The 25,643-nt window shown below is 37.2% G+C and overlaps 1 protein-coding gene across 1 annotated transcript; it reads left to right on the forward strand.

Moving 5' to 3' along the window:
- Positions 1-498: 498 nt before the first annotated feature.
- sin3aa (SIN3 transcription regulator family member Aa) lies at positions 499-21,703 on the forward strand (the record flags this gene model as incomplete). Its single annotated transcript, XM_084094622.1, is given in 22 exon segments — positions 499-524; positions 526-571; positions 2,779-2,988; positions 4,493-4,678; positions 4,786-4,892; positions 5,737-6,019; positions 9,881-10,126; positions 10,219-10,371; positions 11,672-11,827; positions 11,973-12,062; positions 12,168-12,286; positions 12,494-12,704; positions 12,842-12,958; positions 13,047-13,285; positions 14,231-14,414; positions 14,513-15,095; positions 16,100-16,269; positions 17,635-17,808; positions 17,893-17,985; positions 18,665-18,759; positions 18,902-19,097; positions 20,142-21,703. Coding segments are annotated over 22 exon segments (3,915 nt in total). The 3' UTR covers positions 20,373-21,703.
- Positions 21,704-25,643: the final 3,940 nt, after the last annotated feature.

The following is a 25,643-nucleotide window of genomic DNA, read 5'->3' on the forward strand; positions in this document are numbered from 1 at the left end:
AAACGGTTGACGGTACCTATTGACTTCCATAGTATTTTTCTTTCCTATATGGAAATCAACGTTTGATTATCGTCTGGTTACCAATATTCATTAAAATATCTTATTTTGTGTTCAACAGAAGAAAGAAAACTCATAATGATTTGGAACAACTGGAGGGCGAGTAAATAATGTCAACATTTTTATTTTTTGGATGAACTATCCCTTTAACAAAGCTTTAAAATCGCATACAGTACCTGTCAGTCACATCTATGTTTGTATAGTTAAATTCAAACACAACGTAATTTTAAAATATTACTATTTTGCGGTATTTTGGCGTATTTAATATCGGATACATAAACACATATTTGTGTGCATCTAGTGTATTTCAGAGTAAACACTGATTACAAAGAAAAACATCTAGTCCAATACTACAGGTGTGTTAAAGCAAGTACATCTCTGTTCCTATGGATTTGGCGGGTCGTATTCAAATCCAGATGACGCATACTGTCACGTAGACCAATGGGAGGTGAGGGGGGCGTTCCCAACTATTTGTTCCAAACACGAATCCGGAGTGCGAGGCTCTTTTTCGCAGGTATGTAGCAGCTGGGCAAAAGAAAACAAATTTATGTTGTCCTCTTTTTATCGAATATATGTTTCTGTCGGTGTTTGAGTGCTTTCTGCAAGGGGCTGGTCGTTCAAGAGATTATAATGTATTAATCGGGGCTGTTTGTTCGATCATGGCACTGTAAGGGGAGAAAAGGGGGCAAAGCTTTGGCCAACTGAAGCCCCAAAGAAACGTGTATCTCTGTTATTGCACACAAACCCATCCGTTTGTGTCCGATGCTTTCACGAGGGCTTTTAGCACTTGTTTTTGATCTGAAAACAGATCTGTAGCTCAGTCTGGTGTTCAGAGGGGGAGGGAAGAGGTGCTCAAACACGGTTAGACATTTTCCCCTTCAGTCTCCCAGTAAACAAAGCATATTAGATCAACTGGCGTGTTTGTGTTGTAATGTATGATCGGATCTCTCATTTCAGATCTTCGCATGATCGCAGAGAGGGTCCATGTTTATGCGATCAGATTTTTAGTTCCCATTTTGACTTTGGGTCTGATTACTAAAGGACAACATGTCATGAAATAGGCGTGTGTGTTGGTGGTGTCATATTCGTATGTGCTCTTTCAATCCTGAAATCATGAGATCGTAAAATCTGTCCCTAATAAACGTTTGATGGTGTTTATATACGGATCTTTTGTTCGGTGTCGTGTTAAAGTGCTCGCGAACATGCTGAATATTCCAGCGCTTTGCATCAAAATCAGTCCGAACTTGTTTATTCTGTCAGTTTGAGCTGTTTTGCTTCGGGTTGTATTGGGTTTTGTCCGTATTTAGACGAAACGCTGTGCACGCATACACGCGCGCGCATCAGCTCTGACTGACTGCGGACGGACGGGGCGAGGAATCCCGGGCACTAGCTTAAGCCCCGCCTCTCGTGGGCGGAGCATGGCAATATGAGCCTCGCGTCATAAATAACGCCCTCTCAGAGCTCCCGACTAATCGGAATCGAGGATTTCTCTGCCTAAACGCCCCTATTGGGTTACGTCATGCTTTACGCGTTCTAAGAGTGCTTGACCAATCGGAGGCAAGGAATTCTATAAGAGGCGTTTTTTTTAATGAAATGCCTCATTCATTGGAACACTGTTCTGAGGGGGCGTACAAATGACGTAACCTCAGATAGGAAGTTCAGGAAGTTGCTGAAAGCGTTCAGATGTAATAATTCCACGATTTTATTAATAATATCACAAAGAGTAATCGCGCGTTATAATAAAGCTAAGCCCAGACGTAGCTAAGATTGCTACACCAGTTTAAGAGAAAATGATGTGTTGCTCAAAGCCAGTCGCCGTTTTTGGAGTTGTGTGTGTGTTTTACGTGTGTAAAACAGTGGCGGGTTTGGCCTCAACCCCCCGAACAATCTTAATTTCTTGTTTGAGTGACAGTTGAGTACGTTCAATAAAAATACAACCCAATGGCGTCTCCTGAGCAATGAGCCAATCAGAGACTGAGTGGGCGGAGCCTGTGTGCAAAGCCCAAGTTAGCCCCTCCCCTCCCTGCCGCTTGTTTTCAACAGGATTTTATGCGTTAGTTGATTTTAAACTCCGTTTTAATGTGTTTTATCGGTATTTTCACACAGCGTTTTAGTATTTCGTTGATATTTCCACAGCTGTGTTGTACTGTAAGCGCAGCTAACAGAAGCGGGTGAGTCTCAGAGCTATAAAGTACCAGTTTTATTCAGTATTTCTGAACTTTTTTTCCCCCCCGCCTCAATAAGCTTGTTTTCTGTCAGACTGAAACTTCCGACCTTTAGTTTTCATAGTCGCTTTGATAAAAGAGAAATTCCTGCCTAAACTTTGTCACTTTTAGTCGCGAGTTAGCAAGTTAGCATTATTGGTATGCATGTGCAGGAGAGGCACGCACACACACCAACCAACCACATGTAAGTTAACGTTATACACACTCCATAAACACATATATATTTCTATATGCACATACTGTTCTTATACACACCATATACATTTATATACAGACATGTATGCACTTGTATACACACCGCACGGACATTTAAATATACAGACACTATTGCTCATGTATATTTACATTTTATATAGTCACCATACACATTTGTATATACATTTTGTGAACATTACTCATATTCATCTAGACTAGTTGATCTCCTGTTGCTAATGGTTTGGACTACAGCCAAATCATGTTTTTTCATAAGTTGGTTTCTTTGTGTTGTCTATTTCAGGTCTTAGTGCCCTCTGAGTATGAGTACAGCATGAGGAGGTGTTTAGAGGATCAGGAGCCAGTGTTCATCCCACAACAACGCCGGCTTCCCGGCAGCGCCGAGGGCTTCCAGCACAGGGTTCTTGCCCCAGCGCCTGCCGTATTCGAGGCTGTGGCTGACGGCATGCAGCCTACTCCAGGAATACAGTACCCGGTTCCCCAGACATACCAGGTATAGAAACTCGCCATCATGATGCATTATAGATCTTATTTAGCCTCGCCTCTCTTCAGCGCTGCACTCGTTGTGTTCTGGCTTCAGGTTTGTATTTCCACAAAGATAAGGTCTTAGGGATTTGTGAATGAAACACTCATTTTAAAATCGTCTTGGTCTTTTTTTCTGGCGCTTAAGGTCTATAGCTCCTAGGAATGTGTTCCCACTTAATCCAGTTAATCCAGAGTGACTCCAGAATCTAGAGTGTGACAGAGTAAACAGACCAAAATTATATTTGTTTTAACGGTTACACTTTATTTTAAGGTGTCATTGTTACAGTGTAATTATAAGTACTTTAAGTACTGAGTAATATTAAGCAACTACATGTACTTACTATAGGGTTAGGGTAGGATTAGGGTTTGGGTAAGGGTTAATTGCATTTAATTATGCATAATTTACTGTTATTACTATGGTAAGTACATGTAACATATGTAACAAGGACACTGTAAAATAAAGTGTTACCGTTTTGACTTGTTCTTATTTAATTTTTAGTGTCAATGAGATACTTTTATATTTTTTATATTTATTTATTATTCAGTTTTCTGTTTTTTTTTATCTTAATTTTAGTTAAAGTTTTAGTAATTTTGTTACATCTTTCTTCAATGTGTCTGTATAGTAAACTAAATAAATGAGAAATGTTGTCTTGAACTAGCTGAAATTAAATAAGTTTGTGTTTTATATTTTATTTTATTTCAAGTAACAAAAATGATTTGGGAATTACTAAAATAATGCAGAAATAATATAATTGTTTCTCATAGTGTAAAACTATAGACAGAAAATATGAGCCTTCAGCTGGAATTTTTTATATATATATATATATATATATATATATATATATATATTTATTATACATATTTTGCTCCAGAAAATATGAGCCTTCAGCTGGAATTTTATATATATATATATATATATATATATATATATATATATATTTATTATACATATTTTGCTCCAGAAAATATGAGCCTTCAGCTGGAATAATATATATATATATATATATATATATATATATATATATATATATATTATTCCAGCTGAAGGCTCATATTTTCTGGAGCAAAATATGTATAATAAATATATATATATATATATATATATATATATATATATATATATATATATATATATATATATATATTACACACACACACACAGTAGTCAACATTTGAAGTGTATCATAAACCTTTCATCAAAGTTATACATGAATTTTTAACAATACCCTTTCTTGTCTTAGGACAACTTTGATGAACTTTTTTGATCCACTTCAAATGTTGACTACTGTATATATGTACACACAGTTTCAGTGTCTTGCTCAACAATGCTGTATATTAAGTGTCCCATATAATCTGAAACATTTCACCTTCAGTGAGGTCAAAATAAATATTTTTGCCTAGTTAGGAGGATTTGTTATGAGTATGAAACATCCTCATTATTAATAAGATCTCTGCACCATTTCTGTTTTCAGGTGTCCACAGTGGCCCAAAGCTCAAGTGGTCACGGTCACACTCCCAGTCCGGCGGTCCACAGCGTGGCTCACCATCATGGTCCAGCAGTGGTCCAGGCCCACGGCCCTGCGCCGGTGCAGGTTCACGCCCACCCGCCCACACCCTCTGCATCCGCACAGGGCCAGCAGCAGTTCCAGAGACTCAAGGTGGGACGGGACGCTGTGTTCGGCTCGTTTTGGAGTCTAGCAAATGCGATCCTGCAGTGGCAGCTGTGTGCGCGAGATAAACTGGATTGTTGTTTTCACTATTGCAGGTGGAGGACGCCCTGTCTTACCTGGACCAGGTGAAGCTCCAGTTTGGCAATCAGCCACAGGTCTACAATGATTTCTTGGATATTATGAAAGAGTTTAAATCTCAGAGGTGAGTTTATTCACATGTAGGATTGTCATGATTTTATTAGTTGATGCTTTTGAACTAGTAAAATATCACTATTCACGTTACCACAGCAAGAACTGTATGCTATTATTCCTAACAAATTGAACCATTTTATTAACATAAATAACAACAAAATAAATAAGAAATTACACTTACAAATTTGGGGTCGTAAGATTTTTGTTAAATGTTTTTAAAAGAAGTATCTTATGCTCACTAAGGCAGCACTTATTTGATCAAAAATACAGTGATAACATTACTGTATTACAATTAAAATAACTTTTTTGTATAAAAACTTTTAAATGTAATTTATTTCTGTGATCAAAGCTGTATTTTCAGCATCATTACTCAGTCTTCAGTGTCACATGATCCTTCAGAAATCATTCTAATATGATGATTTGCTGCTCCAAGAAACATTTATTATTATTATCAATGTTGAAAACAGTTGTGCTGCTTTAATATTTTTGTGGAGAAGGTGATATGTTTTTTTTTTACCAAGATTCTCTGATTAATAGGAAGTTCAAAAGAACATTTATTTGAAATGGGAATCTTTTGAAACGCATTATAAATATCTTTACTTTCTCTTTTGATCAATTTAATGCATCTTTGCTGATGAAAAGTGTTATTTATTCAACAACAAAAAACGTACTGACCCCAAAAGGCCATGTGGGCAGATAAACATAATATAAACCATTATGCATGTAATGTCCTTGTCCTCTTCTCACATTTAAGTCCTTCCCTACATTAGTTCCCACAGTGTTCTGTTTCACTTACAAATATTTTATCATAATTAATAATTACAAATGCTTTTTCTCTCTCTCTTACTCTGCAGTATTGACACCCCGGGCGTAATCAGCAGGGTGTCACAGCTCTTTAAGGGTCACCCTGATCTCATTATGGGGTTTAACACATTTCTTCCACCGGGATACAAGATCGAAGTTACAAGATACAAGGACAATGACCTGGTTAACGTGACTGTGCCCGGTGAGAACCCACACATCATACCTCACGGCATCTCCGTGCAGCCGCAGCAGCACCAGATCCAGATCCAGATCCACACAAACCCTCCCAGCCTGGCATCCACACCTCCCGCCCAACCCACGCCCAAAAGCAAGGTATTCACAAGGGCTAAAAATTCATGAGTTGAAAATATAGATTTTTATCGATTCTTATTTTGATGAACCGATATACAGGTGAAACCCGAAAAATTTGAATATCGTGCAAAAGTTTTTTTTTTTCAGTAATTCAACTTAAAAGGTGAAACTAATATACTCATTTCATGCAAAGTGAGATATTTCAAGCCTTTATTATTTATAATTTTGATGATTATGGCTTACAGCTTATGAAAACCCCAAATTCAAATTCTCAGAAATTTTGAAAATGTTCATAAGCTGTAAGCCATAATCATCAAAATTATAACAAATAAAGGCTTGAAATATCTCACTTTGCATGTAATTTTCTATATAATATATTAGTTTCACCTTTTAAGTTGAATTACTGAAATAAAAGAACTTTTGCTCGATTTTCAGAGTTTTCGAGTTTCACCTGTAGATATTTAAATCTCAAGAATCAATCTGATACTCTGTGCTGTTTTCAGATGATGCTTAAAGAAACTTCACTAAACATTATTTATAGTGTGCCTACCATCCAATAATTGCAATACGCTTTGTTACTATTGATATGAAACAAAGTCTCAGCTAGGCGCCGCGTGGGCGATCTTCCCAAAATTTCATATCACAATCTTATAACAGACAATCACGATCCACAATCTAAATCGCGATCGTCTTCCCAATTTTGAACAAGCCCATTTGCACAATTTAAAACACAGTATTGCATTAAACAATCAGTTGTCAAAATAGTCATTAAACCCTGAGTTAGACTTTAAAACACTGCATAGTCTTGCTATGCATTGATTCTTACTAAAACTACTAAAGTTAGAGCAGTGAGTGATATTGTCTTTGTCTTTTGTTTAACATTAAAAACACAGACAGCACAGGTTTTGTTAATAAAACTTATAGACATGTACATCACACCTGCATGCAAATCCTTCCAAGCTAACACATGACGTAACACTTCTGTAATTTATTGATATTTTTATGTAATTTTGGTATTTGACAACGTAACTATGATGTTGGATGCTCATAATTTTAACCACAAAAACATGTTCTGTGTGAACCGGCCCCAACAAGGTAACTTTTGCGGTGCTCGGTGACTGACGTCTGTCTAATTCTGCATAGCATGAAACGCACAGGTAACGTGTGTTGTCTGCGCGAGCAGGTGCGTGGAGGTATGATAATACATATGTTGACAGGCAGGTAGGACATGGTATCCGAATGCAATGATTGGACGAACATTTTATGGTCCTATGCCTTCCACAGATTTTTTTTTAATATATATATATATATTAGGGGTGGAACGGTACATGTATTCGTATTGAACCGAAACGGTACGGGCGTCACGGTTCGGTGCATAAATTTACACGGAGAATACACGGTATAAAAATAAATAAAACTTGCGTGCAAATTAATTAATGTAATGCGGAACTACTGTTAGATACGCGGGTTCTTTAGGGACACCTAATCTGTAGCCCTGCCTTAGCTCTGAAGCAGGCTGCGATGTAAAGACTGAGAGAGAGAGAGAGAGAGAAAAGTTGCAAAGTGTTTACTTATATTTGTGTGTGTGTGAGGCGCGGGCGCGATCGAACAGTGGAAACATACTCCGTCATTTTGTTTATACAGGACATCATTCAAACTGCAAAGTGTTTAAGTTACTGTTAATTAAAATTTTAAGGAAAACAAATATATTAATCTAAAATGTAGCAAATTAATTTTCAATTCATTCAGGTACAATTACCAATCATATCTCAAGGTCTTTTTGTCTTTGTATTAATTTAATTAATAAACTAATTATTAGGGCTGGGTAAAAAATATCGATTTCTCGATTTTAATCGATTCTCATTTTTACGAAACAATATCGATTCTTAAATCCCAAGAATCGATTAGTCATCCTGTTTTCAGTTGATGAATTAATGGAACATTGATGCGCGCATTCCCATCCAATAAATCGCAATAATCTTTGTGCTTTGTTATTATTGATATGAAACAAAGTCTCAGATTTCAAATTACGTCCATTTTCTTACGAAATTCAAAAACATAATTACCGTTTTGTCGCTGTGGCGTGAGATCGCTCTGGCTCAGCTCTAGAGAAGCACATGATCTTCTCTTGCCTTAATAAAACCAGCTACAGCGAGAAATAAACACGAATGAGCATCTGAAAGTGTGTTAAGAGATAGAGTACAACTTATCGAAGTCCGTATCATTCACATGGAGTCGCTCAATCAGTGTTTCAACCGTGGAAAGACGTTAGTAAACAATGTCGTGTATCGTCACATTTACCTCAGAAAAACCATATCCAGTGACCATACACTCGTTAGTCAGCTGGAAAAATTAACTCTATAGAGGAGCATTTTGCTAAATATATGCACCATATTACATAATCATTATTTATAATTCAATATTTAATGCATGTTTGAATAAATCTGGAAAGTTTTTATGACAGCCACCATTTAAATTTTTATATTTTCATATAACTTTATTATTATAAAAATAAATAAAAGTGTATTTTAAGTGTTTGTATACAAATCAGTTAATTTTTACCTTCAATATTATAGTAGGCTAATGAAGCCTATAGGCTACAACTGACTCCCATAGTTTACAATAATTTTTTTCCCTTTTATTTTCCAGTTTTCCTTGAGAAAATTTACAATGTATTGTACCTGATATCCAAAATAATCAATATTGAATCGAATCGTAATCGAAATCGAATCGCAAGCTTGTGAATCGAAATCGAATCGAATTGTGAAATCTGTGTCAATACCCAGCCCTACTAATTATATACAACTATTGTCAGTGCACTACAAAAAAAAGTTATATGCCTTTATTAATAAAACTTATTTAAAAAACACAAGGCTTAAGTAATTTATTTTCCTTTGGTGGTACAGCCTGAGACATGCACAATTTTGTTTTGCTTTTCCCTCCATTGTACCGAACTCGTACAGAACCATGATGTCTGAACTGAGGTATGAACCGAACCGTGACTTCTGTGTACCATTCCACCCCAAATATATATATATGTATGTATTTAGACCACTTAAATTAGTGATTGCTATTAGGATGTGAAGAGACTTTCAACCAGCATAGCAAAAAATGTTTCTGGAACAAATCACCTACCCTGCCTTTAATGGGGCAACGCAAAAAATATTTAGTAGTGTGTAAGCTATAACTTAGTGCCCATTTATGTCAAAACTAGGCTAAATTGTAACTTCCTCACAGCTGGCCCCTGATAACTTTGAACAAAAGTTCTAGTAACGTTACTGGATGAACATTTGTCTATAACTTTGAGAGAACCTTTCCAGAACGGTAGGCCAAGTTATTATAACGCTCCCTATTCCTGAATAAATTTGTTACCGTATTATTAATCTTTGTTTACATCGGACAATAAAAATACAACTGTTCATTGTTTGTTCATGTTAGCTCAGATCCCTTAAATATTAACAGACACAACTTTTGATTTTAATAACTAGGAAATATTGAAAATAACATAAGAAATGACTCTGACATATAGCATGACAACATCTCATCTGAAAGCAGATACTGAATCAGGACAATGCAAAGTTTAACTTTAACTTCTTTTAACTTGAGACCTGCGTTTTAGAACGCTGTGTCATGCATGAGACACTGCAAAAGACGCACTGGTCAACACATCCGCCTAGTGCGTGTTCACATAGAAAAACAATGGAAAAGAAGCGCAGTGGAATGGAAAAATGTGTTCTGTCTGACAGAATAGTCAACAGCTTTCACACACGTCTTTCAAAATAAAAGTCTTGCATCAGAAAAACATGCAGAAGGTTATTCCAAGGTTAGTGTTATTTAGTCCTGATCCGGATCAATGATTTTTTTTCATTTCTCTCTGTACAGCCGCTGCAATCTCCAGCTCCGGCTCCGAGCACTGTTCCCAATCCGTCCATCCATCCGTACGCTTCCCCGCGTTCACCCCCGCTGCAGCCCCACACACCCATCACCACCACGCCGACCGCACCGCCGCTGCAGAACCAACCCGTGGAGTTCAACCACGCCATTAACTACGTCAACAAGATTAAGAACCGCTTCCAGGGCCAGCCCAACATCTACAAATCCTTCCTCGAGATCCTGCACAAATACCAGGTCAAGCCAGACAAACACTAAAAACCCTTCCCAATTAAATTATAATTCACGATCAATTTACAAATATCTTGTATCCTTGTTTTGTTAATCAGAAGGAGCAGCGTAATGCTAAAGAAGCGGGTGGGAGCTACACCCCGGTCCTGACCGAGCAGGAAGTTTACGCTGAGGTGGCCCAACTCTTCAAAAACCAGGAAGATTTGCTCTCAGAGTTCGGGCAGTTCCTGCCAGATGCCAACAGCTCTGTGGTGAGTTTGATTGTGTCTGACTCCGCCCACTAGATTGATACATCTGACTCCGCCCACTAGATTGATACATCTGACTCCGCCCACTAGATTGATACATTACTCCCGTTTTAGAATCTCTCAATTTTTTGAACATTCTATAACTGACAGATGTCACTTTCTGATGTTTAGGATCGACTTAATTGAAACGAAGTAATGTCTTAAAGGGGCTATATGTATAATTTAGAAACCCTTGTTATTAGCAAAACCAGAGGCCGTTAAATGAACTGAAGGCAGCAACTTATTGCTCTTGCACACATAAATGTACAAGAGACTGAACGTGATTCAAAGCCCTGATATACTCACGGGGTAAAAGAAACTGGAAATACCTCAATTTGCAGCGATATATTGTTAATGAACACCCAGGCACTGTCCACACTGCTGAGAGCGTCGTTCAGATGAATATGTAAATATGTGATGCGCGCTTTCCACTCAATAGTAAAAATGACAGCGGTGAGAAAGCAGTAGTTAAGGAAGCATCTGATCGTAGCGATGTGGAAATGTTTGCACAAGCTCTGCCATTCACTGGCATCATGTCGACAGATGAGGTAAATAAAATTACACTTATGATAGTTTGATAAAGTATATTTGAGACTATAGAGTCTATAGATCTGGCTATGAATCTTGAATTAATCCCATTTCTTTGCATGACACTGACATTACAGTACAGTATAGCTCTTTCAGCATTCACTTCATGTGTCGTTGAACGGAAGAGAGGCTTTTAGGAGCGCATGTAAACGTCACATTTTTTATTTCCCTGGTAAAAACGTTTTATGTGAAAAGAGTCCTTCACATAAAAATCAGTCTACGGGCTTTCAAAGACAACTTAGGAAGTTGGGGGAAGGGCTTGTTTAAGTTAGCAATAAATAATAGCGATTAATAGATGAAAATTCTTACATACAGCCCCTTTAATGGTCATTCACACTGTTGCTGTTATTTTAGTATCATTGAGATACTATTATAGTTTTTACTAATATTTTATTTAAAATTAGTTTTTATTTTTGTGTAATTTTTATTATTTCTTTTTTAAATTTGTCTATATAGTTTTTATTAATATTTATTTCCGTTTGAGTTATTTTAGTGCAAATTAAACTAAATTAAAATGGGAAATGTTTGTTTTTTTCTTTTTTTGGCAAATGTTTCCCTGGCTAAAATGAAATGTTTAATTTTAATATTTTATTTCAGTTAACAAAAAACTTTATTTTTTTTATTTTTTATGGTTTTAGTTTTAGTTAAACTATAATAGCTCTGCTTTGAACTTTAGCTGCTGGGGAAGACTGCAGCGGAGAAGGCCGAAGCTATGCGTAATGATCCCGGTGGAGCGGTCAAGAAACCGCAGCTCAATAACAAGCAGCGGCCCAATCAGAACGGCTGCCAGAAATACAAACACCCGACTACAGCCGTCACCCCGCCTGTGAAGGTGCCACTGCATGGAAATACATTTCATTTATATTGAATGATTTTCATCGGTTTTGGGATGTCACCCTTTTTTCTTACTGATACAACTTAACTGTTATAACTTTCTTGATTTCTCAATTTATTCCCCTTTTTTTTTTTTTTTTTAGAAAAAGCTCAAGTTAATGAATATGAAAGATTCATTGGGGACTGAGGCTGGCAAACACAGCGGAGGAACAGAATCTCTGTTCTTTGACAAAGTGAGTTGCTCTGGTTTAATGTAGTGATGTTGATTTAAAAAGCAGGTCATTTCATCTCAAAAGTTAACATTTCCAATGTTGACTGCCATTATTTATCCGTCTTAGGTGCGGAAAGCTTTGCGAAGTGCTGAAGCCTATGACAACTTCCTCCGGTGCCTAATCATTTTTAATGAGGAAATAATTTCTCGTGCTGAGCTGGTTCAGCTCGTGGTTCCATTCCTGGGGTAAGTTCAGTTTAAAGTGGAGTTTAATTTTATGTGTATTATTTCATTTATTTATACATGATGGCCCTCTAGTGTTTTTCCCTCAGTTATCTCCAAAAACATAATTATTTTTTATTTTTATTTTTTTAAACAAAGCTGCCCCCAGCAGTTATTTTGCAGTATAGAGTTTGTGTGATTCTTGGCAATAATTAGCCTTTCTTCCCCCAGCAAATTTCCTGAGCTGTTCACTTGGTTTAAGAACTTCCTTGGATATAAGGAGATGTCACACTTGGAGACGTACCCAAAAGAAAGAGCCACTGAAGGAATTGCCATGGAAATTGACTACGCTTCATGCAAGCGTCTGGGCTCTAGTTACCGAGCTTTACCCAAGAGCTACCAGCTGCCCAAATGTACCGGGAGAACATCACTCTGTAGAGAGGTACGAGAGCCAAAACCCATCACCTTCCAAGTCATCAGATGCCGTTTTTATTTCCCACTGAATATTGTTTGACTCAGAAATGCATCATATTATGCAAGAAACTCTTTATTTACGCTGGTTCTTTGTGGATGCATCAGGTGCTGAATAACACCTGGGTTTCCTTCCCCTCCTGGTCCGAGGACTCCACCTTTGTGAGCTCCAAGAAGACTCAGTATGAAGAACACATGTACCGGTGTGAGGACGAGCGATTCGAGGTGAGACTTCCACACACAATGTTACCGGTTCTGCTTGGTTTTTCTTGGCGTAATCCTTACTGATTATGTTGTTGACTCCTCCCTCTAGCTGGATGTCGTCTTGGAAACCAACCTGGCCACCATTCGTGTTCTGGAGGCGGTTCAGAAGAAGCTTTCTCGGATGTCTGCGGAAGAGCAGGCGAAATTCCGACTGGACAACACTCTGGGCGGCGGCTCTGAGATCATCCACAGGAAAGCCATCCAGAGGATATATGGAGACAAAGCTCTGGACATCATCGATGGACTGAAGAAGAATCCGGCAGTGTCTGTTCCCATTGTACTCAAGAGGTTAGAGAGAACAAACGCTATAAATGAGCATCCGTCCAAAGGGCTACATTACTCCGGTTTCAGAGTGTTGTTTGTGCAGAAAATAGTTAATATATTATAAAGTATTATATTGTATTATCAAAAATTTGTGGTTGGCCAATTTTATTTTATTTTATTTTAACTAATTTGTTTTACAAAACTGCCCCAGCACTTATTTAGCTGTAGTGGGTTTGTGTTTTTACATTGGATATATTTTATTTTATGTAAGGGTTAATGCCCGACGAGGTGTCCATTGTCAGGTATTAATGGACGACGGCGAGGCGTGCGCGTCGAATGGTTGCCTCTGTCGAAGTCCATTAATACCTGACAATGGACACTTCGAAGGGCATTAACCCGCTTATACCATGGTCACTTGCCAAATAACACATTTTTAAAACATTAGTTTATATTTTAATTAGTTTTACAATCGAAATCTAAAGTTTTTACAAACAATAACTTGGTTTCCCTGGTTACGCCTGACGGTTTATTTAGCAACCGGAGATATTTATAGTCCGTATAGATACTTTGACTGCCTGTTGCTATGGTTACTCACAGCTGATGTAGCCAGCGCATTTATTTATTAATTTCGAACGGTAAACAGTCAGTTTCACCAGAACTCCTTTACTAGGTGTCCTCTAATTTAATGGACACCCTGCAGCCAATCAGAATCGAGTATTCACTCAGACCATGGTATAATTAAAATTAGTGGTTGACAAGTGTGGGGGGTTTTCAAACATGCATTTAAAACATAAAATAGAAACTTTTTAAAAGATACTATTTAATTTTTTTTACCAATATTTGTTTTTCATTTGCTGTTTCCAATATCTAGAGACAGCACATTTTAGCTATTAAACTTTTTTTTATTGTTATTGTTTTGTTGCATGTTGTAATTCAGTTATTTTAACAAATATTACATGTCCGTCTCAGGCTAAAGCTGAAGGAGGAAGAGTGGCGTGAAGCTCAAAGGGGTTTTAACAAGATCTGGAGAGAGCAGAATGAAAAATATTACCTGAAATCTCTGGACCATCAAGGCATTAACTTCAAGCAGAACGACACGAAGGTGCTGCGCTCTAAAACGCTTCTCAACGAGATCGAGAGCATCTTTGATGAGGTGAGATGCTCTTTATCATCTAGAGGCAGTTAAAAGGATTTGTTCCTCTCAGAGAGATGAGTTTCCAGCACATGATTGATGGTTGTGTGTTTGTTTAGCGGCAGGAACAGGCGTCGGAAGACAACAACGCATCTGTTATTGGGCCTCAACTGACAGTGACCTACGAGGACCGTCAGATTCTAGAGGACGCGGCTGCGCTCATCATCCACCACGTGAAACGCCAGAGCAGTATCAACAAAGAGGACAAGTACAAGATTAAGCAGATCATCTACCACTTCATCCCCGACATGCTGTTCTCCCAGCGAGGGGTGTTGTCGGACGCCGAGGAAGAGGACGATGAGGAAGACGTGGACCTCGACGAGGGGGCGTCGAAGAAGCACAACGGGCTGGCAGGAGGAGTCAGTGGCAGCCCGACAAAGACCAAACTGCTGTTCAGCACATCCACGGCTCAGCGGCTTCGCTCCTGCGAGGACGCGTATAATCTGTTCTATGTGAATAACAACTGGTACATCTTTGTCCGGCTGCACCACACCCTGTGCTCGCGTCTCCTGCGGCTCTACGCGCAGGCCGAACGCCAGATCGAAGAGGACCTGAGGGAGCGCGAGTGGGAGAGGGAAGTGCTCGGACTCAAACGAGACAAAAACGAAAACACCGCGATCCAGCTGCGCCTGAAGGAGCCCAGTGAGTAACAAAACCTTTTTACTGCTAGCTTAAAGGGATACTCCACTTTTTTTGGAAATAGGCTCATTTTACAACTCCCCCAGAGTTAAACAGTTGAGTTTTACCGTTTTCGAATCCATTCAGCCGAACTCCGGGTCTGGCGGTACCACTTTTAGCATAGCTTAGCATAGATCATTGAATCGGACAGGACCATTAGCATCTCTCTCAAAAAAATGACCAAAGAGTTTTGATATTTTTCCTATTTAAAACTTGACTCTTCTGTAGTTACATCGTGTACTAAGACCGACGGAAAATGAAAAGTTGCGATTTTCTAGGCTGATGTGGCTAGGAACTATACTCTCATTCCTGCGGAATAATCAAGAAACTTTGCTATGTTTTCTTTTTTGATATGACGCAGCGCCTAAATATAGGTCTAATAGGTTAGACAAACTTAGTCCCGGTCACGTTGGAAGTTACCGAGCTGGGGACTATTTTCAGGCGCTGCGTCATATCATTACGCCTGCTGGACTCATGGTACGGCAGCAAAGTTTCTTGATTATTCCGCAGGAATGAGAGTATAGTTCCTAGCCATATCAGCCTAGAAAATCGCAACTTTTCATTTTCCGTCGGTCTTAGTACACGATGTAACTACAGAAGAGTCAAGTTTTAAATAGGAAAAATATCGAAACTCTTTGGTCATTTTTTGAGAGAGATGCTAATGGTCCTGTCCGATTCAATGATCTATGCTAAGCTATGCTAAAAGTGGTACCGCCAGACCCGGAGTTCGGCTGAATGGATTCGAAAACGGTAAAACTCAACTGTTTAACTCTGGGGGAGTTGTAAAATGAGCCTATTTCCAAAAAAAGTGGAGTATCCCTTTAAACATCAGGATAACTGATTAACCGTTAATTAGGCCAGGAACATTTATTAAGAAAGTAAGCTGGGTTTTTATTTCATGTTGACTTTTAAAGTGTGGTGAATGTAGCTGTTTGGACTGATTTCAAGTCATTTTCGATATCTTTCAGTGGACATAGAAGTGGAGGATTATTACTCTGCGTTCCTGGAGATGGTGCGTAATCTGCTGGATGGGAATCTGGAGGCATCTCAATATGAGGACTCTCTACGAGAGATGTTCACCATTCATGCCTACATCGCCTTCACCTTGGACAAACTCATCCAGAACATAGTCAGACAGGTCCGTCTGCCCAAACCCACTTGGATCATATGTGACCCTGGGTCACAAAACCAGTCACAAGTCGCACGGGTATATTTGTGGCAATAGCCAAAAATACATCGTATGGGTCAAAAATATCCATTTTTCTTTTATGCCAAAAATCATTAGGATATTAAGCAAAGATCATTTTCCATGAGGATATTTTGTATATTTCCTACCGTAAATATATAAAACATTTATTTTTGTGAGTGAATGCAGCACAATCGCGAACATTAATGGACAACTTTAACGGCGATTTTCTCAATGTTTCGATTTTTTTTTTTTTTGCACCCTCAGATTTTCAAATAGTTGTATCTCGGCCAAATATTGTCCTATCATAACAAACCATACATCAATGGGAAGCTTATTTATTCAGCTTTCCTATGTTGTATACATCTCAATTTTAAAAAAAAATTACCCATGTGACTGGTTTTGTGGTGCAGGGTCACATAATGATTTTGCATGTCAATAGTGTTGTCACGATACAAGAATTTTTAACTTCAATACGATACCTTGGAAAATATCAATATTTGATTCCAGGGGGAAAACTGCCATATATTTTGCCATACAGATAATTTATCTCATCATTTTTGGAAAATTTGGATAATTTTGTTGTAGCCTAATAACTTACACATAGCACAGGGAGGCTTTATTTGAATGGTTGAACTACATATAAAAAAAACAAAACAACGGGCAAGTAATAAAATAAGAACAAATTGCAAACTATAGCACAAATAAATACAGTAGAATAAAGAGACGGATGAAATAAACATGGCTTTAAAGGGTTAGTTCATCCAAAAATGAAAATGATCCCATGGTTTACTCACCCTCAAGCCATCCTCTGTGTATATGACTATCTTCTTTCAGCCAAACACAATCGGAGATATATTTAAAAAACCTGCCTCTTCAAAGCTGTATAATGGTAGTGAATGGGGGATGAGATTTTGAAGTTCAAAAAAAATGCAGCCATTCATCATAAAAGTAATTCATACGTCTCCAGGGTGTTAATAAAGGCCTTATGAAGTGAAGCTATATATATATATATATATATATATATATATACACACACACACACACACACACACAAAACCATACATCAATGGGAAGCTTATTTATTCAGCTTTCCTATGATGTATACATCTCAGATCAAAACTTCAAGTTATAAAGTTTATATAATTTTTTATAGAACTTTATAACTTGAGGAAGTTTTGATTTCTAAGTTACAGAATATTTTCATTGTGTAATGTGTCATTAGATCACAGAAAATGGATTTCGTAACAATATTAAAATCCTTGATTTGCCTTTTAGAATATATAAATCTTCTTTTCTCTCTGTCTCTTATTGTAGCTACAGCACATAGTGAGTGAGGAGATCTGTATTCAGGTCACAGAACTGTACCTGAGTGAGAGCAGTCACTCAGCCACAGGTGGATCTCTGCTCACGCAGAGCACCAGGGCACCGGCGGAAACGTCTTACCAGCGCAAAGCGGAGCAGCTCATGTCCGACGAGAACTGCTTTAAGGTAGGTGTCGCTGCAGCAACAGTAAAGCCTGACGGAAAGCATTACAGTATTAAGAGTCTTCAATCTCTCTTTCTCTCACTCTAGTTAATGTTTATGAAGAACCGAGGGAATGTTCAGCTCAGTGTGGAGCTGCTGGACGCGGAGGAGGAGAACTCAGAGGGGCCAATGGAGATCGAGGTGAGCTTCACGTATTGATTCACAGATCATACTGAGACTTGCAGACTTGTGGACGTTTGCATCGATTTCTGCAGGTCTGTCTGTAATGAGTTTGATTATTGTAGTAATTTTTAAATAGAATCATAATTAAAAACATTTAACTTGGGTAATAATAAAAATACAGAAACAAATAATAAATAAAAACAGAAAAAATTTAATTAAATAACTAAAGCATTTTCATTACTTACTTAAAATAAAAAAACAAACTGAAATAAAATTAAGTAATTTTATTTCAGCTAGTTGCTCAAGCAATATTTCAAATTTTTATTTAGTTTAGCTTGATGCACTAAAATAGCTAAAATTAAATTAAAACTATATAGACATTAAAAAACAACAAAAAAAATTACAAAAAATGCACAAGAAAACTTGTAAAACTTAAAATTTTAAGCTAAAATTGTAATGAAAAAGAAAAAATTCAAAAATAGGAACTATTTATATATACAATATATTATATATTATATTTATTATTTTTTATTTTTTATATATATATATATTTAAATAGTTCTTATTTTTGAACTTTTTCATTACAATTTTAGCTTAATTTTTTATATATATATACATTATACATTAAATTATATACATTTAATAAATGTCTTCAAAATGTAATACATTTTCCCTGTTGTCATGCTCGCGTGTGCAGCGCTGGTCGGATTACGTGATGCGGTATCTGTCGGCTGATTTCACATCTCCAGACGTGAGGGATCATCTGTCTCAGAAGCCTGTGTTCCTGCCAAGGTGTGTTTGTGACCCCTGAACTTCTCAACCAATGATTGAATCTCAGTGTCCCGACTGTTTTCATGCAGCAGAGAAGTTCATAGAGGTTTATGCTCATTTATGATTATTGGTTTGTCCTCACCATCCTCCTCTGTTTCTGTAGGAACCTGCGGCGGATCCGGAAGTGTCAGCGTGACTGTGAGTCTCAGGAGAAGGAGGTGAAGGATGGAGGGAGAAAAGAAAGTTCGGACAGCATGAAGATGGAGTGCATGTTCAAACTCAACTCCTATAAAATGGTGTATGTCTTCAAATCAGAAGATTACATGTACAGACGCACGGCGCTGCAGAGAGCCCACCAGGTAAAGTCACACACACACACACACACACACACCAAGAACAACGTGACAAATGACACAAATGACAGTTTCTCAATCCCAGTTTTCGATATTGGCCAACACTGATTGTGGCCCCATCGCTCACAACAGGAATGTGTCTAATACAGAGGAAGCATTTTTTGAGAGACTCTTTTTAATGTTCATTTGAGTATTTAAAATGTAATTGAAAAGAAAAATCATACTAAATTATTTGTGCATAAACTTATTAATATTTATGAGATCATATCCTTCTCCAGAATCAGCACATCTATGAACCTGCATATCCCCCTTTTATTTAAACAGTGACACCCATAATGCCTAAGCTTGGTAATGTTATTACTAAATTGCATATTGTTTGCGGTTTGGTTATGTTGCAGTATGTATATATATATATATATATATATATATATATATATATATGCGTGTATATATGTATGTTTATTTTTTTATTTCAATTTGAGTTGAAGTTTAGGTAATTTTGTCGTGTGTTTTTGACTTTTTTTTATAAGTTTTTGTTTTTTAAAAATGTCTATTTAGTTTGTATGAATTTTTATTCAATTTTATTTTGAGTTTTTTTAGTACATCAAGTTAAACTTAATGAAAATAGGAAATAATATCTTGGCAACTAGCTGAAATTAAAATAAGTTAAATAATAAGTTAAGTAATAATAAGTTTATATATTTTATTTCAATTAACGTTTATTTAGTAATTAATGTTTTTTATGATTTTAGTTTCAGTTAATAATAATAATAATAATAATAATATTAATATTATTATTATTATATACGTAATATTTATATTATTCTTATATATAAGAAATATAGTTAAAAACATTCTCACATTGCAATTATATGCAATATAAATGTATCTTTGTTTTTGGTAATCAACAAAATAATGTCTTTATTTGAAACAGAGTTTTTGATGTCTTGGCTGTGAAAATCATAACCTGGAGCTCAGCACCGCGACTCTCTGTTCTCACGCTCTCTCTCTCTCTCTCTCTCTCTCTCTCTCTCTCTCTCTCTCTCTCAGTCTCATGAGCGCGTAAGCACGCGTCTGCACCAGCGGTTTCACGCCTGGACTCAGCGCTGGGCGAAGGAGCATGTGACCAGAGACATGGCTGCTGAAACCAGCAAGTGGCTCATGGGAGAAGGGCGGGAGGGACTGCTGCCCTGCACCACCACCTGTGACCCCGAGATCCTTCACTTCCAGCGCGTTAATAAGTACAGAGTCAAGTACGGCAGTGCCCACAAGAACCAGTGACATCAGCGGACAGGGGGCGGAGCTCAGCGTGTCATGTGACGCCGACCCACGTGAGATTTTTAACAGTGTTTTTTTGTCCTTTTTTTTTATAAGCTGTTCCTGCAGAAACGCAGGTCTCCCAGTGCCAAAAAACATGGGGTTGAAGACCTGTCAGTCAAACCCAGCCCGGACCAATCAGCACAGCTCTTACAGTAAACCAGCCCACCGATCTCACATATATATATATATATATAGATATATATATATAGATATATATATAGATATAATTTCGGATTTCGCCAGTCAAGTGTGTTCCCTGGTTTTTGCTAATTAAAACTTCACAGGCAGCAGATCCGAGTAAATCTGTGGCGGAAAAGATATAAGACTTTTTGTGAAAACACAACTAAAGCGTTTCGGGCATAAGTGCACTTAACTTTAGCGTAACTTCCAGAGATTTATTCTGCCACATCATTTAAGAGAACAAAGATCTGAGGTGCGAATCTTGCATTGTAATATTAGACTGAACAAATTCAGTTTTTACTTTAAGAAAAAAAAAGAAAAAAGGCAAAAAATATAAATGCGGCAGCAATAAAAATCGAAGGCCTGCGTGAAGATATGATATGAATCAGAAAACACTTATTTCTGCACCGTACACCAGCTTACAGCAAATATGACCTGTGAAACACACACACACACAGTTCTACAGTTTTGTAAATACAGTGTAAATATCGCCAGACCTTTTTATGCCAGAAGTGTGTTGTGTTTAGTGCTTTACTGTGGCGTTTGGGGAGAAAGAAGCGAAAACCACATGGAAAACAATGATAAATGCAAGATAAATGCAGTTTTTACCAAAGGGAGATGATTATTAAGGTCGGGTTTGTTTTCTTTCTCCTTTTGTGCGTTTCCTTTTCTATTTCTATTTTGTCTCTTTTTCCTTTTCTTTTTTTTATTAGTAAAAATGTTAATTTGCTAAGTAGAAATGTATCCAGGTTCTTGTTTTTGAAATGGATGTTTTTATAAGAAAAGAAAAAAAAAGCATTTTAATTTTTGAAGTTTGAAAATGGATCTCGTTTCTGTACACTTTTATCACTGACCGTTTTTTGGATAAACCTTCAGCTGTGTCCTCTGGCAAACACACATGCAGACACAACTCTTATGAATGTAAAGGTCTTCTTTATCGTTGTCAGAGATTTCAGTCTCCACTCTGGATAGATTTCTGCTGGACAAATCTAAATATAAATATATATACACATTTTAAAAATGAGTCTCAAAGCATGTCTTTTCTGTGGATCATTATAGACCCTTTATTTGCATAATATTTAAATTAATAAAAATTACATTTGTAGCATAAACATCTGGCTCGTTCTTTTTCTTCTAACACGCATCATATATTTGCTGAAATGCTCGAAATGCTTCATGTTTTGTTGGTAATCGGACTGTAGTTATATCTTCTGTGGCCTCCAGGGGGCGATAAGCCTCTGAGATTTAATGCTCAGAGTTTCTATCAATCTATGGTTTCTAGAAACAAGGTGATTTTTTTTTTATATATATATATATATATATATATAAATTAAGTACTTGTAATTATATTACATTTCTAAATATTCGTAATCAGACTACAGTTACTTTTTGTTTTATTACATGATTACATATTACTCCCACAATGGCAGTAAATCTTTCATAATTGATTCACTATAATTACATAATTGAGGCCACACAGCATTTGACCACTGGATTTACAGAAATCTTTTCACTTTCAATAAATGTTTTCTCACCATTGCAACACTGAATATCGAATCAACTCCTGGCGAACACAATTATTATTGTAATTTTCACTCAGTGAGTCAACATACCTTTCTCATCTCAGTGCGTGCACTTAATCGCTCTAGCGCGCGGTGACACATTGAAAGCACTTAGCTTACCCCAGTATATTCAATGGTATCTAGCAGCAATGAATTTAGAAGTGACCAAACACATCAACGTTTTCCCTATTTAAAAACAGTTACACGAGTAGTTATACGACTCTGAGGATCAGGCGTGACTTTTTACTGCGCCAGTCGAAGTACTTCCAAAAGTGCTATTACGCCACACATTATAGTTATCCTTTTTAACCTGCTTAGAAAAGCACCACGTTTTATTTTGTGTCACCATACTTGGTCGTATAACTACTCGTGTAACTGTTTTTAAATAGGGAAAACGTTGATGTGTTTGGTGAGTATCCCTACAGTTTTTGTTATGTAATGTGGAATCAGTATCGACTACAATTTGTAAGTAATCTAGTACACGAGTAGTTATACGACCAAGTATGGTGACACAAAATAAAACGTGGTGCTTTTCTAAGCGGGTTAAAAAGGATAACTATAATGTGTGGCGTAATAGCACTTTTGGAAGTACTTCGACTGGCGCAGTAAAAAGTCACGCCTGATCCTCAGAGTCGTATAACTACTCGTGTAACTGTTTTTTAAATAGGGAAAACGTTGATGTGTTTGGTCACTTCTAAATTCATTGCTGCTAGATACCATTGAATATACTGGGGTAAGCTAAGTGCTTTCAAGGTGTCACCGCGCGCTAGAGCGATTAAGTGCACGCACTGAGATGAGAGAGGTATGTATCAACTCGTCTTAGATAAGGGAATAACATAGTTTAATATGAAAAAACGGTAGAGTATCCCTACAGTTTTTGTTATGTAATGTGGAATCAGTATCGACTACAATTTGTAAGTAATCTTCCCAGCACAATAAAAAATATATTAGTGAGATAATGGAATCAAAATTAAACATTTCTATTTTTTGTGTAAAAAAAAAAAAAAGTGTCATGTGACTGATATTCAGATTCATCCATTCGATGAAAAATCGAAATTATGACAGTCATAGTTATAAAATGAAAAGCAAAAATGTATTTAAAAAGTCATAATTTACACATTAATCTGAAATTATGCCATAATAATTCATAATTCGATAAAAGGCGAAACTGACGTCATTATGACACACTCATAATTGAGATTAAAAAGTCTAAAATTATATGGAAAAAAAATCGAAAGTATGACGTTTTTATCTAATTTATGATGTACTATTTTATTATGTGGCGGAAATGTGTTTCCATGGTAATAACTGAAGATAGCTATCCGTTAGCATTAGCATTTACATTCATATATCAGCATTCATATCAATAATAGGATATTTTTTACATTGCAATTTATATATTTGTGTAGCCTACATAAAGTATTTCTGCGAAGTAAAACTAGTACATTACTAGACAGCAAAATAATCGTCTTTTGAAGAGAAAGGCGTCAAATTATTCCTCAAAACCGACTGCTTTCTCAGCGGACTCCGTGTGTGTGTGTGTTAGTGACTCGACAGAATTGTTTTGGACGGGTGAAGGATGGCTCTTTTTCTTCGGCCCAGTCAGAGTGACCCAGATTGTTGTGACGGGCGCTCGGGCTGACAGGTGCGGCGAGTCTCCTGCAGAGAGAGAGAGAGAGAGAGACAGCCTGCTCTCTCAGAGCTAGAGAGACAGACAGAAACGGAGGGAACCTTCATTAGTGTGATCTGGCGTCTTTATAAGCTGATAAAACTGTCAAAGAAACTCGAGTCATGCAGAGCCAAACTTCTCGTCGTAAACTCTGGTCTGCTTTGCTGATGATTCTGGCAGGACAGGAAGTCGCTGTCTGATTTTGAATGACCTGTTAAAGGCACAGTTCACCCAAAAATGAAAATTATCCCCTCAAGCCATCCTAGGTGTATATGACTTTCTTCTTTCAGCCAAACACAGTCAGAATTATATTAAAAAATATCCTGGCTATTCCCAGCTTTATAATGGGAGTGAATGTTACCTGAGATTTTGAAGCATAGCCTATCCATCCACCATAAAAGTATGTTAATCCATACGGGCTCCTGGGGGTTAATAAATATATATTTTCTTTTTTGTCTGATGTCACAGACTCTTTAATAGTATATTGTTTGAGTTTGGATCCAGTTAGTGTTGTTAAAGGTGGGGTATGTGATTCTCTTTTTTGTCCATTTTTTCAAAATCACTTGAAATCCTATTCCTAACCCACTTACAGCCACTGAGTTAGAAGCACTGAAATGAAAATTAAGCAATTTAATCATCTGTGGAACGGACTCGAAAAACTCCAGCCAATCATTTCCAAGACCACCTATAATCATTGGACAGTAAGTTCGTCAATCAAACGGTCATACCATACCCCCCTCCCTCCACATGAATGGGTGGAGTCAGGGCCAACGTTGGAGGAAAGAAGGTAGGACCATTTGAGTTGTGTATTTTCAAAATCTGCCGGCCGTTTTGCAAATCCCATACCCTACCTTTAACTAATAATAATAATAATAATTCGTATAACGCTTTTCTGGGTACTCAAAAGTACTAAATAAAACTATTAAAAGTATTTTTGTTCATTTAAATAAAGGTTGAATAAAAATGTAATGTAAATTTGAAATGTTGCCTTGGAATTAAACTGAAATAAGTTTGTTGAAGCATTAAAATTATTACCTGGAGACAAACTAAAATTAAACTTGATTAAGGATTGTTCAATTATTCAATTAAAATAAGGATTATTCAATTCAATTTGATGGAATTTTACTATTAACAAAGTTGCGTAAATCAAAAAAAAAAAAAAAAGGCTTACTTTTTTTTTTTATTATTATTATTTTTATTTATATGGCAAGCAAATGTGGTTTATTTTTTAGCCAAAAAAACAAATACAGATTTTTTTCTAAATGGCATGCTAGGCTATCCATCTATTATTTGGGGTGTTCATTAAACAATTTTTATTCCTATTTTCCTTCCACACGATGTAGGTACATGCTAACCATTTGAACCGTAAACCCCTAATCCTAATCGCGCATGCAATTTAGGATGGATATGCAAAAAAAAATCCATTCTTCATAGCCGGAGCATCAAACGCTGAATGGACGCGTAAAATCTTCTCATTAACTCCCTTAGATTCACTTCAAACAACAGCTGAGCTCTAATTGTTTCTGTTCACAGCGGCACTGGCCTCGTTTTGGCCCCCGCGGGCCCCTCGGAAGATCTGGAGGGCTGCAGGGAACCCCTATCCGAGCTCATAGAGCACTCAGTGTTTCTCAGAGCCCCTGTCTGCTGACCGTTCCCAACAATGAGCTCTTTCAGAGAGGAGCATCGGAACCAATGAGCACAACAGCGCAAACTCGCGCGGTGGCCCGGGGCTTTCTGACTGCGTTTATTGTAGGGCCAACCTATTCGTCCGTGATGTAGCGGGTCAGAAATCAGGGCGCTGTGGGGAGGGACCTGGCAACT

This window comes from Abramis brama, assembly GCF_963993115.1.
Source record: "Abramis brama genome assembly, chromosome: 20".
In the NCBI taxonomy this organism is placed as follows: domain Eukaryota; kingdom Metazoa; phylum Chordata; class Actinopteri; order Cypriniformes; family Leuciscidae; genus Abramis; species Abramis brama.